The 13,820-nt window shown below is 35.2% G+C and overlaps 2 protein-coding genes across 3 annotated transcripts in view; one reads left to right on the plus strand and one right to left on the minus strand.

Moving 5' to 3' along the window:
* LOC112151312 (leukocyte elastase inhibitor) overlaps nt 1–2,330 on the minus strand; it is a 4,808-nt gene extending 2,478 nt beyond the window's left edge. The window contains exons 1-3 of the mRNA XM_036217356.1: nt 2,044–2,330; nt 1,819–1,955; nt 262–1,511 (exon numbers count right to left, since the gene is read on the minus strand). The gene's annotated coding sequence lies outside the window, so the exon portion shown is untranslated. The remainder of the gene's footprint in view (nt 1–261; nt 1,512–1,818; nt 1,956–2,043) is intronic.
* Nucleotides 2,331–2,466: 136 nt separating this feature from the next.
* snx16 (sorting nexin 16) lies at nt 2,467–11,871 on the plus strand. 2 transcript variants are annotated; one of them, XM_024280164.2, is made up of 9 exons: nt 2,467–2,628; nt 3,742–4,229; nt 4,337–4,423; nt 5,679–5,827; nt 5,988–6,057; nt 7,997–8,133; nt 8,224–8,346; nt 9,348–9,375; nt 10,080–11,871. In XM_024280164.2, exons 2-8 carry the CDS (start codon nt 3,834–3,836, stop codon nt 9,361–9,363), a joined length of 978 nt encoding a protein of 325 aa, XP_024135932.1. In that variant the 5' UTR covers nt 2,467–2,628; nt 3,742–3,833; the 3' UTR covers nt 9,364–9,375; nt 10,080–11,871. The 2 variants fall into 2 exon arrangements, with proteins under 2 accessions (XP_024135932.1, XP_024135931.1); XM_024280163.2 differs by lacking the exon at nt 9,348–9,375.
* Nucleotides 11,872–13,820: the final 1,949 nt, after the last annotated feature.

Below are 13,820 nucleotides of genomic sequence, written 5' to 3' on the forward strand. Positions count from 1 at the left end.
GTATTTATTTGTCAAATCAACCACAAGGGGGAACAATCTAGTGCTTTAATGTGTTAATCTAATGCATTGACTGTAAGTCGTCCTATGTTGGAGAAAGAATGCCATAATGCAGTCTAACAATGAGAGAAAAAGAGAACAATTAACATCTGACACTTTAGACCAGTCCAAACATTTAGTATCTGACACAATCTGACAAGTTTAATTAAGTTCATAAAAAGCTGGACAATATTTATAAAACACATACTTTAAAAAATGACTTACTGTGAAGTGTTTCAGTGTCCAGGAGTTAAACTGGGGTGAGCAGTTGAGTGCTTCAGTGACAGTCCACCACCGCCCCTTTCCCTTCAAAACATTCCTAGCAATTACGTCACAGCTGTTTTTTCCCTAAAGCTTTATTTAAACCAAGCAACACTACAGTTTTTTGTGTTTCAGCTGCACTGACTAACTAACTCAGAATCGTCACTAAAAGGATGTTAAAGATTAACATAACAAGAATCTGGAGTTATCAAGACATAGCCTTCTAATAAACAACAACTTCAAAGTAAAAAAAAACTTTATTGAATATAAATACATTTACAGAACAGTAAAGTGTAAAACAGAAAAGTAATGATAACAATAATAATAAAAAGAAGTCAATTAAAAAACAGCAAAGTTTAATCTAAACTCTAGCCATTTTATATCAATTACTGGTGCACGGACCTGTATAATACAATCTTTGGATTGTTTATTTGCCTTAAAAAGTTTTTTTAATAGTTTGAGTGTTGTGTTCAAGAATTTGGCCTAATTATTTATCTAAAATGCTGCCAAAATGTTTCAATTGTGAATTTAAAAAAAAAACGAGACTTTAGAAACACGTGAAGTATAAACATGATCACACCCCATAAATATATCATATTGTCTAAGTAGTTGCTATATGTAAAAAAAAAAAAAATTCTCTTTTTCTTTTGTACATATTAAGAAATTACTTACATGGATGAAGGACAATTAAATGTAACCTTTCTTTTTAAAATTTTTAAATGTGGAAAGATTTAAAAGATGAGAAGAGATAGATAAGTATACGGTGGCCCTGAAGTGCAAATCAGATTAACAATTCACTTGACATAAAACACTTTAAATATCACAACAAAATTAATAAAGTAAAACCAATTACAACATTATCTATGTTAAATATATGCTTTGGCCGGATAAATTGTATGCACAATTCTCTATGAAACTTCTTTTATTTTGTTAGTGACCAAAAATGTATTGGGTACCAGGCAAACATCCTTCCATGGTATATCAGCCGCAAAACTAACCCAGTAAGAAACACTAGGTGGTAGTGTTGCATTGTTGACCCGGAATAATGATCTTATGGATCTATTAGTTTTCCTTTGGTGACAGGATATAAAGATTTTCCCCACAGGATGGGAGTATTTACTGAAGACAATAGAGAAGTATTCTCTGAGTGAATCCTTTGATGATGTCTAAAATACTGACCCCAGATGGAATAGCTCCAAACACTTTGGCGTACTCTAAAAAAAGAAACAAGGAGATTACATTTAAGTAGAAATTCTTAATATGTTAAAAGAAGACCTTGATTGTTAAATAATTGACTGATTGATGGCCATGAAACCATTTTATTTTCACATTCATTATTAAAATGTTCATTTTTTCACTGGCAAAAAGAGACATTTCTAGAACAGCTTTGGAAATTTCAGCATCACCTTTAAATAAAAAAAAAAAAAATAGGAACCATGGAGGAACTGAAGATCAACTCCTAAATAAAGCAAGTCCAATATGGACATTTTAAACTGAAGTTTTGATTAAATGAATATTAACTTGTTGTTTGGAGTTGATGCAATTCCTTATAGATGTTGTTTTCCATCAGCCCGAGACTTTAGGCAGGAATCACAGCTCTTCTTCCACTCCCCAAGACTTCCTGAACAGGTCAAGAAAAAAAAGATTTTCCAAAGGACCTGCAATTAAAAAAACAAGTCAAATAATAATCAATTATTAAATTCCACATAAATCTGTGAAATCTGTCATAGTGATTTGACTACTTACCATGGTGAAATGACTTGTATTCCCTTGTAGAGCTGCCATCACTAATATGAAGGAGTCGGTGAAAGTAGCTCAAATCCTGTTTTTCACAGACACGCCTGCTTATGTCAATTGATCCTGACAGTTAGGTGGTTTTGTTTTGATTCTTCCTGTGGGGTTTTTATTTTGTGACACACCTAGATTTAAGGTCTTAAGGGAAAAAGGAACACCAGTCAACATTGTACTCAACTAAAGCTCATCTATATAAAAAGGACAAAACCTAAATTTAAATACTATTATTATTAAATATCAATTAGACTAATATTTGTAATTTTTTTCTTCTTCACTGACATTTTTCCTTCTTCCTCCTCCTATTTCTTCTTCTTCTACTTATTATTATTGTTATAGTTTTACTATCATTAATAAACGTGAAACAGCGCCCTCTTGTGGTTACGCTGGCAGCTACGCTCGACTTCAAACAAGCTAACAGAAAGTAGTCAACAGAGGAATGCAGCAGATCCGCAGCAACAGGACAATCCGACACGCAGGCTTGATTTATTTACTCAAAAAACCTTCGTGTCGAAAGGGGATGCCACTCTGACTCTACCGGTGAGCAAAACTCCGGTTTTTATCCGGCGGTATCTTTGCTGCCTGTGCGCATGCTGGTCGCTTTAGCCTGTTAGCTAACCTGAGCATAGAAGATTCAACCAAAACTGCTTTAAAAAAAATAGGTCGTTTTTGCCTTTCTTACGTGATTATTTGGCAAAAAAGCTTCCATATAATAAATAAATAAATAACATTTTAGGAGTTTTTATTGTTTTAAAATGCTGTTTTTTCGTGACTGTAATTTTGAAAAGCTGCTTTTAGTTTAATTGAATTCGTTGCTAAATCAGTTTTAACCGGCCAAATCACAATGTTATTGATGGCTGCTGCTGTTTGTTTCAATAATGGTAAAAAAGAAATAAGGTTTTATATGTTTTCGATTCAAAAGTAATGTAAACTTTCATTGAACTGGAGTTGCTGGTTTGGATGGTTTTGCATCACCTGCTATTTTTCTCCTTTTTAGTGTTGATGTTTTCAAAAAAACTTATTTCTTATTTTATGTTTTTTTATTTACACTTTTAGTTTCACATTCTAAAAGAAATCTCAATCTCATTTATGTTTTACAGTTATTTTCTTGGGGGTTTAATACAACATAAAAACATTTTTAAATCGGACTTTCTTTACTTTTTTTTAAATGAGCTTTTCCCAACACATTTTATGGAGATTGGATTAACAAAAATAATCTTAAAACTTTCAACTTTTATTCTAAGAGAATTATTACTCTTTTGTTTTTCTATAAGAGAAATTACACTTTTAACAAAGATTATTTTAAAGTTTTAAACTTAATTAAATTCAATTCAATTCAATTCAATTTTATTTATATAGCCCAAAATCACAAAGAGATTTGCCTCATTGGGCTTCAAAATATAAACAATTGTTAAAAACTAAACAGACTACATAAAACTGGTTATCCCTGCCCTTAGACCCTCCCTCCCGGTAAGGAAATTATTTAAATTCACCGGTAAATGATTTATTTAAAAAAACAAAATGCATATGGCTTGCTAGAGTCCATATTTAACAAGTTGTGGTTGTGTACTTAACCAAAATTGGCTAAATTCTCAGATATTTCTTAAGATTAATGAGATTTATACAGTTTTATGTTTGATTCTTTTTCTTTAGAGTCTTTTAAATCAATGTAAGTGCCACGTTGCTCCTGGATCTTATCTCCAACGCCTCACTGGCAGCAAGACGGGAGCAAACAACTCAGGAAGATGGCGTCACCTTTTGTGCCTGTCCCGGTTCCCATGGACAGAACCCTGTCAGGTGGTAGAAACAAGTCCAGGCGGCCCCAGCGAACGGCGTCTCTTGGAAGCGTCTCCAGCAGCTCAGAGTCTCCGTCCCCAGTTGCCCGGACGACGATGAAGGAGCAGGAGCAAAGTGGATCGGATTCCCGATGTCAGTCCAGTTGCACGGACGGCACCCCGCCGCCACCCGTGCAGAGCCCAGTGACACGGGCCCGGATGAACGGACCCCTGGAGCCGTCTGTGGAGTTCTCAAACTGCCCTCGCTTTGTGTGCGGTTCTGCAGGCGGCCATGAAACCGAGGAGAGGCCAATCACCCCCACAGTGCTGGGCTATGAGGTCATGGAGGAGAGGGCCAAGTTCACGGTACGAAGCGGGAAAATTGATCAATTTGTCGCCATGGTTACCAACAGTTTAATCACCTCAGTGAAAGAGACGTTTTGCATTTTTAAAGCTGTGTTTGTGTCCTCCAGGTCTACAAGGTTCTGGTCAGGAAGAATCCCGACCAGAGTTGGGTCGTCTTTCGAAGATATGCAGATTTCTCAAGACTCAACGACAAGGTCAGTTGCGAAGGGCCACAAGTGCACGCCGCTGCACGAGCGGCCTCAAGGTCATATGAAATTTTCCCTGTTTTCAGACCCTTTATCAGCCGCTTGCTTTCAGCGTGCTTCCTGTCGTTTTTGAAGGGGGCACGGCGGATTAGAGTCGCACAAAGAGGCCGGCTGTTCGTAAACAGCCTGAGCCAAGCAGGTGATCAGCTCTGACGAATTTGGAAAACAAAGAAAGAAGGAACATTGTTAGACCTTTGACTGTAATCGGAATAAAAAAGAACAACTCTGTTATTTATCAATAAAACATCCACAATTCATTGTTATCTAAATGAAAGAGGCATTTTTGGAGGTTATTGTGACTGCTGCAGACAAGAGGATATAAATAGAGACTTGAAGGCCGAGGAGAGAGCACAGAGCCTAAATCGGGACATCATTTTCCAAATTTCAATATGGATTTATTCTGAAACTGCTCGGTCACGCTTGTCTGTTCATTCTTCCTCTATAGAAGTATTTCCAAGGTCTGTTTTTGAAAGTTCACCAGACTTACAGTGGAGAATCTTTAAGCGATTCAAGTCAGTTACGTTTCAGGAGGTAACAATTTGATTATGAAATGATTATTAATGAATCCATGTTTGTTGTAAAAATCTTTCCTCTTCACCACAGTATTACTTACTTTTTTCTACCAAAGTGCATTTTTAAGTAAAAACAAGGGAGAGGCAAATTTATCAAGAATCAATGTCCCAGAAAAGGACACAGATTTTTAGTTTTTGGCTAAAAATGACATAATCTTAATTAAAAGACCTCTGGGAACGCTTTTAAAACCGATCAAAAGATGATGGGAAAAGATGAAAATGGTGTCTTTTGATATTCAAAAATCTTTCACAGCAACAATAGACGAGATTTAAAAAAAAAAAAAAAGCACAAGAACCCAAAATGACATAACAATTTTACTTTTTTATTAATGGATCAGCTTTAACAGGACGCCCTTTATCTCAAGATAAAACGTGCCCAGTGAACATTATATTTGAATGCAGTGTAGACGTGTGTGATATGATTTCACATGTTTGTTGTGTTCTCTAAATGGTTAATTTTGGTACAACACAACTTCACCATCAACATTAAAAAAGCCAAAACGCTTCCAAATTTTTAATTGTCCCATACTCAGACTTCATTTCACCCTTCATGACATTGTTTGTATTTATTGTCCCAGTCTGGCCCTTGAATTGAATGCACACATAACTCACGTATATTACGTCTGTTTCAGCTGAAGGAGATGTTTCCTGGGTTCCGCCTCTCGCTGCCTCCCAAGAGATGGTTCAAGGACAACTACGACAGTGACTTCCTGGAGGACAGGCAGTTGGGGCTGCAAGCTTTTTTACAAAACCTGGTTGCACACAAGGACATTTCTAGCTGGTATGAAGACCTTGCACTACTGAATTGTTCTTTTGTTTTTGAGAGGTTTTGGAAGTAGGTGATGAATAAACAACTCGTTGTTAGTATAAGAAGCTCTGCCTACAGAGCTGCTTATACTGCTGGAGAACGGGATTTTTCAGTGTTTGCTTCTCCTCGTCAGTGTGCCGGTGAGGGAGTTCCTCTGTCTGGATGATCCTCCTGGACCTTTTGATAGTCTGGAGGAGAGCAGGGTAAGTCTGCACCTTTACAAAATCTCTCGCAAAACTATAGAAAACACACTTTTTAACTCACTGAATTTACTGAACTCAACTTGACTTGTGAAATTCACCTTTTTAAGAAACTCTTCAAGTCCAAGAGAATTTATGAATTTGTTAAATATTTTTACATTTCTTCTGATGACAAAATGTCACGTTTTTATAAATAAAAAAAAAGTTTTTTTTTATAAAAATTGAAAAAAAAAGAAAAAAGTCACGTTTGTTAAATTACCTGAAAATTAACTTAAACAGGAAAAAAGGGGAAAAAACTAACTAAGGATCATCAAAGCCCCCTAGATTTTAGAAATATGTAATAATTGTTGCTGTGGCAGTAGAATCCTAGAGTATTCATTGGAGTAGATCTCAGTTCACTAGCTAGTAAGGAACTAGAAACGACCACTAGGAGGCAGTATTTGTGTTTTTTACATTTCAAGAAAATCACTCTCCATTTTCTGTTCTAGTGCGACATCACTTCTGTGAGGAACTCACTCGTTTATGGTGCAAATTACCAAACATTACAACAGTAAACAGAGCAACAACCAAAAACATCAAACCCTCGACGACCAGAACACTGAAAACACCCTAAACAGAACAAAATATCACTACCCACAATGCATTATGGCCACTACAGGTCCTGAAGTGGACAGGATCATCACAGTATTATTCAGAAGAGTATGGCTTATAATTTATGTTTTTTAGATCAAGTTGATTGTACAGGTTTTCATATATAAGTGTATTTAGTGACTATTATCAGTGGGTTTTTTATTTTTCCACCATATTTGGAAATCAAAAATGAAGTTTGGCACACACAGCCGTCGATAGGAGGTAACATTTTTGTAAAATTCTGATGACTTCAACTGTTTAAAATATTTAAAGTGTAGATTGTTATGTAAGTGATAAAAACAACATCGGATTTCCACTCTTAGTGAAGTTAGAGAACTGTGTGTGACAGAGACTCAGATGACTTAGCCAACGACACAAGTTTTAGAGGAAACTCTGGCTTTTTGTGCAGGAAAGCAGCTTTTCCTGGTCATAATCTTAGATACCCCACAGGTTCCTGTTCGTTGGTCAGATGTCCACAGAGTTCATGAGTCTTATTTCGTGGGGAAATGACAGCATTGATGCTTCACAGACCTCCACATGGGGAGAGATGACCTGCAGCAACTCTCGGGTCAACTGAAGGTCACGAGCAGTTAAGGGCGTATCGAACAGATCCAGGCTCACAAGCCAAGTACTTTTATGACAGTGAAGGTTTTAAAACTGAAGTGGTGCCTGATGGGAAATAAATAGTCAATAAAGGTTTCCTCTTGTTTGAACTACTTTCGTCTTATTGGTTGAATCTACTCATCCTCTGCCCACTTAGTGCACTATAAAGGGCGTTCATCATTTCGTTGCGTTGGCCGAATCTGCAACTGTGTGGCCAGGAAATTTCCCAGAAGTCTCTGTGAATAAATGCTCACTAGTTTGGTGAAAATAGACCACAATGCATTTGAACAATTTTTCATTTAAAAATGTACTTAATTTTTTTTTTTCATCATCAGAACACAGCGAATTCATAAATAGTCTTCATAAAATGTTAAAATTTAATGGAATTTTACTTCAGCAAATGGGAGATGTCATATTTGATGTTTAAAAAAAAAGTCGTTTAGTCTTTGGGGTTAGGGAGTAGTGAGAAAATTTGGACATAGTGTTCATCTGTTGTGCAGTTGATATTTATTTAAAGGCAACAACTGAGACAAATACTGTAAAAAAACAGACAATCTCTCCTTTATCTGGATATTGAGAAACATAAAACTATTTTTTGATTGAAAAAAATATATATAAGTTGTGAGAGACTTCCCTTTAGTTTGTTGTTGTTTTAATCCTGATGCAAAGAAAAAAAGCATTTAAAAAATGTATTACTATTTCCTTTCAGGCGTTCTGTGAGACTCTTGAGGAAAGCAACTATCGTCTTCAGAAGGAGCTGCTGGAGAAGCAGAAGGAGATCAGTGCGCTGAAGAGGAGGCTGGAGGAGAGGGAGCAGGTCATCCTGCTGCTGGAGAAGAACATCAAGTCAGTGGAAGGCGGATCGGACGCAGCATTCCAGGTTTGTGTCTTACTGAGCCATTTCCTGGTGGACTGACGGACGTGCTCGTCCTGCAGTGGCGAGAGCGTGAGCCCGGAGTCTCCCTGTGGGCTGTCGGCGCGGGGCAGCGAGAGCAGCGCTGAGGCGGACGTGGAGTCATCTGCTGCAGAGGCGGATCAGGACATCGCTGATGAACACGGGTAAATGACCGCCACGGCGCCGTCAGTTCAAACGGGGAGGATGAGGAGGAAAAAACTATTAAATGATGAATTAATTATTTTAAAAATTATAATATATAGAAAAGAATCATGGTAAGAATCTTCTATTTCCTATATTTTAACAAGCTTCTTTTTAATATTCTAATATTATAAAGATTTCAGAACTAATTAAATTTAAAATGTGTTTTTTTAAAGGAGAAGCTACAAAAGCTTAAAAATTATAATAATTACAAAAAACTATTTCCTTGTTTTGTTTAAATCTTTAAAAGAAATTAAGTTTTGTAAAGACTTTAAATATTGAGTAGATACTTAAAAAAATGTAAAAAAATAAATAAAATAAAGCATCATTTTTTAATTTTACCTTATATATTAAAAAAACAAGACGCTGCCATCTATTGTAGTAAATCACTGTTTATTTTTACTTATTTACACAACCTAAAAAGAATTTGACTTTTGTTTTACTAATTAAATTACTAATGAGAGAATATTCTTCATTAAATCAAGGCTTTTATTTTATTTTATTTTTTTACAAGAGTTTATATTATTCCCTGACACGAGTGGAAAAAATCACCAGCAGAAGCATCAAGATTAACGTTATACTTTAGATTTTACATTGTAGCAAATTAAAGTAAAGAATATGAGTTTGTTTTACTCTGAAAATATGAATATTAATTAAAGGGAAAATTAAAGGAATATTTAAAATTTTGTAGCAAAAAAAAGAAAAGTTTTACGCTTTGCGACGTCACAAATTGGATCCGACTTCGGAAACAATGTAATAACACATAAATTATATGAATAGAAAACAGAATTTCAAAATAAAAGATCATGGAAATGATGTTCAAAGATGAGTCTAAGTGACGTAAGTGATAAAACCAAAAGTAAAATCATGGAGTTGGTCTTCTGAACTTGACTGCATACTTTTATTATTTCCTTGACGTGTCACCCTGCTTTCTCCCCCCCCTCCTCTCCTACATATTCCACAGCACTTCCTTTTGCTGAACCCTGTAACATGTAAGGTTCTAGCTAAGAAGCCAGAATTCACGGCTACTGTTTTGAACATGCGTGTCTTGTTAAAGCCGGCCTATGTTGTGATGTGGGGGTGTTTTATTTTGGAGAAGGGGGGGTTCACTTCCCTCTCACATTCTGAATGTGCTGTGATTTGTTGCATCTGCACTGCCTGCTCAACATTTCCAGGGTTTTTAATTACAGATGGGGTGAATTCACTTTCAAAACAACACTTTTAACAACAAAAAATATCAAATTTGAAATTGTATTTCCAATAATGAGACTTCTGCAGGTCACAGACACTATTTTTTTAAATAATCTACAAGTTAGGTATGAATTGGCTTGAATGTGACTTCTCCCCAGCTGTCTCTGTTGTACTGTGACCTCGTTTGGCCGAACTTCTGTGTTAAATGTGGTTAAAATGCTCCTGTTCTTTCACATGGTGATGTGTGTTCAAAGTGTGTGTGATGCTAGTTTCCTGGGATTTCAAGGTTTTCTGCCTTCACATTTGTTTTTAACATCTGTCAGATGATGACAGATTGAGAGACAGCAATGAGAAAACCTGTTCTCCCTCATTGTTGTAAAAACTTAATGGAGATATTGTAGTTTTGTCCTCCTTCGTTTCATCTTTCTTTGGTTTGTCTGTTTTTATTGTACAGAAAACTCTAAAATCTTCTCCACAGTTGTGACTTCTCTGCCTCTTGTTTCAGGTGTAAGGTCCAGACTGTTCGATCCTCCGTGTGTTGGTGCGGACCGGCGCTCAGCGTCTCTCCTCCCATCATCCAGGTCCCTCAGCTTTACAACAAGAAACCTGAACACTAAAAACTTCCCCTCTTTTTGTTCCTTCTCTCACCCTACGCTGCTACTCCATTCTCCTTTTTTTGGTTTTAAAACACTTAAAACATTTCACATCTCAATAACTTTTTTTTTTCAGTTTAAGGAATCAAACTGTTATTCAAGACTTAAAAAAACGTGTAAAAATACTTGAAAAATCCAGTCATTTCATTTTAAAAACCTCTGCTGCTTCCAGATTGGATCGATATATTTGATCATCCAGCAACATTTGAGGTTTTTGGCCAAAAAAAACTAAGATCATGTACAGAAAAAATGACTAATTTTATATTAGTTTTGTCTGATTTCTCTTCCTTGCTTATAATTGATCCTTCATCTCTAACTGTAGACCTGACAGAGCGAGCTGACGTCACATTTCCTTTTCGACTGCCATTAACTGTTATTGGTTTAGACAAAGATCCTCAAAAAACTGGTTTTCACTAAGTTTGTCTTGAATTATTTTGCTCTCTTTCAGTGCCAAGTGTGATTTAGGGTTTAAAAAAAGAAGGATCACTAGAGCCGGATGTAACGGATTTATACACTAGTTATTTATTTCACCGTCACTACTATTTCAATAGTTTGGATAACTTGTCGCGTTTATAGCAAATAATGTTTTGCTTGTAGATATTTTAAGTTGCATTGAAGAATTTTTTAAGCATGGTTTTTCAACGCTGCTACTCATGAAATTTGCCTTCAGACAAACAATCGGGCCTCAGAGGAAGACACTGGAACCTCCTTTAGGAGCAGGTGGAACACAAACATCTCAAAGAGTTGACGGTGTCTTCAGGAAATTCAGAAAAAAAGCCTTAAAAGCACTTCTGAACGATTTCATTTCCCCATCACCACTGTTGTTCCCATCAAGACTAATAAAGTTAAGATGAGGCGTAAAACTAGGTTGAGTATACCGGTTGCCATCGGCAACAAAACACCTCTTTGGTGTGTTTGCTCTGAGACTGTTCCTGTGAAATCACCCACCAAAGCCATACTCTCTGCCTATACAACACTTGAAGGACACGTGTGGAAGCGGAGCGAGAGCAGCTGTTTTTCCTCGTTCAGGATGGGTTTATGAGGAACACAATATTTAATGTTGCATCGCGTCATTCTCGGCCTCCAGCAGGTCATATAATGCACTTTACGGATGAATGGCATTTGCTGGGATGTTATTTTTTTACTACCTTGAAACATAAACCCTGCTTTGATCATCAAATATGTTTCGATTGAATACATTTATACATATATATATATTTGATTTTTTTTGATGTTCTGTACTTTACAACAAACGATCTACTTGCAAAGCAAAGTGCCTTGAAGATGTTCTCCTCTTGGCTTTTCTTTGGACGTGTTGGAATAGCTTTATAGATTTCTAGACGACAGGAAACATGTCATCCATGTGTCACTGATGAAGATAATCTTTTAAAGACATTCATGTGTATGTTTCCTGCTTGGTTTAGGTTAAAGATGTTTTTGTGGACTCTTAGGCTCAGATATGCACCTGTAGTTGCACTATAAAACATATATAAATAGTATTGTTTGCTATACGGCTTCAGATTTAAAGGGATAAATTGTGTAATATTATTAATAATAATTTTAAACCACTGTTGAACATTATAGGGCAAATATGTTTATTATAAAAATGTTGTCACAATAAAAAACACTTTGACATATTGAAAATATTGCCTGTTTTTTTTTTTATTTTTTTATTCGAAATGGAGTGTCTGGGAAAAATAGGAATATATTTTGATGATTTGAAATCTTATATCCTAATTTTGAAGATTTTATTTTAGTTTGAAAGGAAATGGCAAAAAAAAACTTATAAAAACTGCACTTTATCTTACTTGGTTATTAAGTTAAAAAAAGCCTTTGGTCAAACAATTAAAAAAATAAATTAAATATTTCAAGAAAAAATGCATTTCTTCAATTCCAATTGACAAAACCTTTGACAATAATTTATATTTTTAGTTTATGTTGATAGTTTTATAAATCAACTTAATTTTACAGAGATTCATATTTTATTTTGAGCTATTTCTGCAATAAAAACAAAGGTTAAGGTAAATAAAATGTATAGATATTTCAATTTTTTTATGATATTTTGTAAATAAATTAGAATTGTTTTTTCTCAACTAATTTGCTCCCTATCATTTATACATGCATATGTATGTACAGGACACCCACGTCATTATGAATCAATTAAGTATGATTGTTATTTTTTTTATTAATACATTTTTTAATTGTGAATTTAAACTTGTAAGCTTTTCTTCAAATCAATAATGTCACAAATGGAAAAATAATAGTTTAAGTGTTTTATATTTAAAATATCTCTCTTGAAAAGGAAAAATATGTATATCTTTATCAGGTTTGTCCTGAAGAATAAGTAGTAAAACACTTTATAAAACATAAGTATTCTATGATATAAAGTAAATGCAGCCATGTAGAACACTGAGATGCAATTTTTGCCAATCTCAGCACTGCATTAACTCCAGTTTCTGCAGGTTTAAAAAGCTTTAAAAATAAAAGAAGCATTTGGGTTAAATAAAAGCCTAATCTGTACTTTAAAAACAAATACTTGGCAATTCACACTTTATTGTAGCTTTTGTTAGGAAAAGGTTCAGTTGTTAACAGTTATCTCATTAAAAGAAAGTGTGATTTGTCCAGTATGTTCCTAACATCCATAACTCAGTAGATGGAGCCATTGCTTCCGGAAAACTCTGAGCCAAAACGTTTTTTTAGAAACCTACTGTACATGCAGAGGTGTACATTGATGTGCATGCATCGTGTTTCACATGCACATCTAGTAAAATCTGTTTGCAAACATAACAGTCTAAATTTTTAAGGAAAAAACCTATACATTTATGAATAATTACAGTGGCAAACAAAGGTGCATAGATTTATAAAATGATAATTTTGTTTTTTTAACTTGATAGCAATGAAAAAACTCACTAAAATATTGATTATTGGCTTTAAATAATAAATGCCTATTTCTACAGGAGTACAAAACAAAATTATGATCCAGTTCATTTTTAGAGAAAAAAAAATGCATGAAGCCTGAGCATAAATGTAGAAATGTACAAACTAGATTTGAGGCTTTTTGCGTATGTTGTTCTCCAGATCATTGTCCAGAGGAGACACAAAAGTGCAGTATTTTTTGTGAGTATTGCATGTGTGACTCTCATATTGCCTCTTTAGGATGCGCATGTTTGATTATTTTATTGAAAGACTTTGTGAGGCTTTCTCCTGTTTTCGTCTCTGGTGTTTCTAGTCTCGGCCTTCCCCTCTGGACCCTGGAAATGACCTGATAATGATGAGCAGTAATGTTTGCTTTGAGTCGATAAAGCTAACAACCTGCAAAAATCTTTATGGAGGTTGCCATGTTTTTGACTCAGCATTTAGTCCTGTAAATTTGACAAAGTGCACTAAAAAAACCCTTAAAGTCCAGCATACGTTTTTCATCTGAACACATGGGACCCATTTCCTGCCACTTTACATTGTTTTTTGCAGCCCTCTTCCTAAATTGTCCTTATAATGAACTTCTTTTCACGTGAAATCATAGAACTAGATTTCATAACAATTAAAGCTATTTTTCTTCATTTCAAAAGTTTAACCCTTTCCTTTTGAGACGTAAT

Source organism: Oryzias melastigma, linkage group LG20, assembly GCF_002922805.2.
Source record: "Oryzias melastigma strain HK-1 linkage group LG20, ASM292280v2, whole genome shotgun sequence".
Classification (NCBI taxonomy): domain Eukaryota; kingdom Metazoa; phylum Chordata; class Actinopteri; order Beloniformes; family Adrianichthyidae; genus Oryzias; species Oryzias melastigma.

Excerpts from the sequence above, each read along its gene's own strand:
- snx16 (XM_024280163.2), top strand. The coding sequence starts at position 3,834 with ATGGCGTCACCTTTTGTGCCTGTCCCGGTTCCCATGGACAGAACCCTG. Across the intron at positions 4,424-5,678 it reads TCTCAAGACTCAACGACAAG|CTGAAGGAGATGTTTCCTGG; the intron begins GTCAGTTGCGAA and ends CGTCTGTTTCAG. Across the intron at positions 6,058-7,996 it reads ATAGTCTGGAGGAGAGCAGG|GCGTTCTGTGAGACTCTTGA; the intron begins GTAAGTCTGCAC and ends ATTTCCTTTCAG.